Here is a 1,804-nt window from a genome sequence, read left to right as displayed (position 1 = left end):
GCAGGTGGCCATGAGCCACCACTATTTACCCTTTCGTTCCACATATTAGCTTTTTTCTCTTCCGGCAGCCATGCGCCACCACTATTTCCCCTTCCGGGCCACCACATTTGACTCTTCTAGGCAAAACTACTTTTTTAAATGGTTTTCAATCATTAAAACACGGGTTAAAGAAAGAATTCTATTCAAATGATGCGGCCTTAGAATTAATATACAATATTTAAAAGCTTTAATAATACTGCCTTTCCAAATTCAAGAATTATGGCTCTAGGGGGTGCACAGTGGTATCGCCCCGCCCCAAAGGTCCTGAGCCCCCTGGAAAGAAAAAAAATTGAAGACCCCCTTGGATAAATTTCTGAATATGCTCCTGTGTATATAATATCTTAATACATAGCAATATTGAAGCTTGAGTAGCTTGATACGATTGTTTAGGGGTTTATTCGCTGAGTTGTAGAGTTTTAATAAGTTCTGAGTCAAAACTAAAGAAAAAGCATGGGGCAACTCTAAATGATAAATTCTTTTCCATAAAGTAAGAATCACTGGACACTTTTATTTACATCAAATATGACGTAGACTAAACAATTAATAAACGAGAAGAATTAGTTTCTTTTTGTTAAAAAATGGTTTCTATAAAAGAATAAGAGACATATAAACAAGGTAATTAAGTGTACGAGTAGAAATATGATCCTACAAAATATTTTATCAAACCGAACAGTTTACAACTAAACAGATATTTACAATGTTACAAAAGCACTCTTCGCCAAATGCGTTATTTAGTGTGCACTGTGCATGCAATTACAGGTAAGGTTTGGAATCGTTCAATTCATCAAAAACAACCAATATAAAAACCTAAAATTGTCGTCTATTGAGTTGGTCTGGTATTATTGAAAACAATTTACATTTTTAAAAGTTGTTTAAAATAGATAAAACTATTAAGATCTAAAGACAAAAAGAATACAGCAACGTAAAACGCTGCATGATGTAATATTTGTTGATATTAATTGACACACTTGAAAATCACGCATCAGAAGATTCCGATTGTGTTTGATATTTTACGAAACAGATTTTTTTAAATGACATTGTCGCAATACTATCTACTAGTCACAGGCGTTACTACCGCCTCGACCGAAACTGTTTCCGGCGGAACCACCGTCACGCCCAAACACCTCGTTTGGATAGCGGGGGCGTTTCCCGTTTTCTCCAGGGAACTCCTCCCATACAGAAGGATTCATACGGAATTCAGATTCTCCTCCCATCATGGGATTCATTGCCCCCTGTCCTCCGCCGTTAATTCCCATCCCTCCTCCTCCAATCCTATCCGACATTCTGTTCATCATGTTCATCCCCATCTGCTGGTTGCCCCCTGAACATCGACCAATTAAACGTAAAAAAAGAAAGACTTGAAAGAAAATGCATAAAATGTTATAATTTTCCAAACCTTTAGACGAGATAAAAATATAAAAAAGGTTATAAACGCAAACCTTAGATATACAGGTTAACAACCTTGGAAGTTAATCAAGTTGTTCCACCTTTTGTTACTTTTTTTGAAAAATTAAATAATTTTCCTCATAAAATAATTTAACTTCACCAATTCAGAATCAGAAAAATATTTTCATAAATCTTCCTTCGAAAAAAAGCTTGTTTTTAATAGAAAAATAAAAAGATTTTTCATCAAAAATATATATGTATATATATATATCAGTTGAAGCGCAACAATCTTCTTATAACATTTTATTCATAAACAAATTGTTTCATGCTTTTAATGCAATCATCAGTATATGTATATATATATATTTATAAAATACAC

The 1,804-nt window shown here is 33.8% G+C and overlaps 1 protein-coding gene across 1 annotated transcript; it reads right to left on the bottom strand.

The window, feature by feature from the left end:
- Positions 1-527: 527 nt before the first annotated feature.
- On the bottom strand, positions 528-1,360 carry LOC111717645 (hrp65 protein; the record flags this gene model as incomplete). Its single annotated transcript, XM_023493139.1, is given in 1 exon segment — positions 528-1,360. A coding segment is annotated over 1 exon segment (266 nt), but the record flags the coding sequence as incomplete, so codon positions are not given.
- Positions 1,361-1,804: the final 444 nt, after the last annotated feature.

The sequence above is a fragment of the Eurytemora carolleeae genome, unplaced genomic scaffold (genome assembly GCF_000591075.1).
Source record: "Eurytemora carolleeae unplaced genomic scaffold, Eaff_2.0 scaffold2914, whole genome shotgun sequence".
Classification (NCBI taxonomy): Eukaryota; Metazoa; Arthropoda; class Copepoda; order Calanoida; family Temoridae; genus Eurytemora; species Eurytemora carolleeae.
This window is presented reverse-complemented; position numbering and strand designations above follow the sequence as displayed.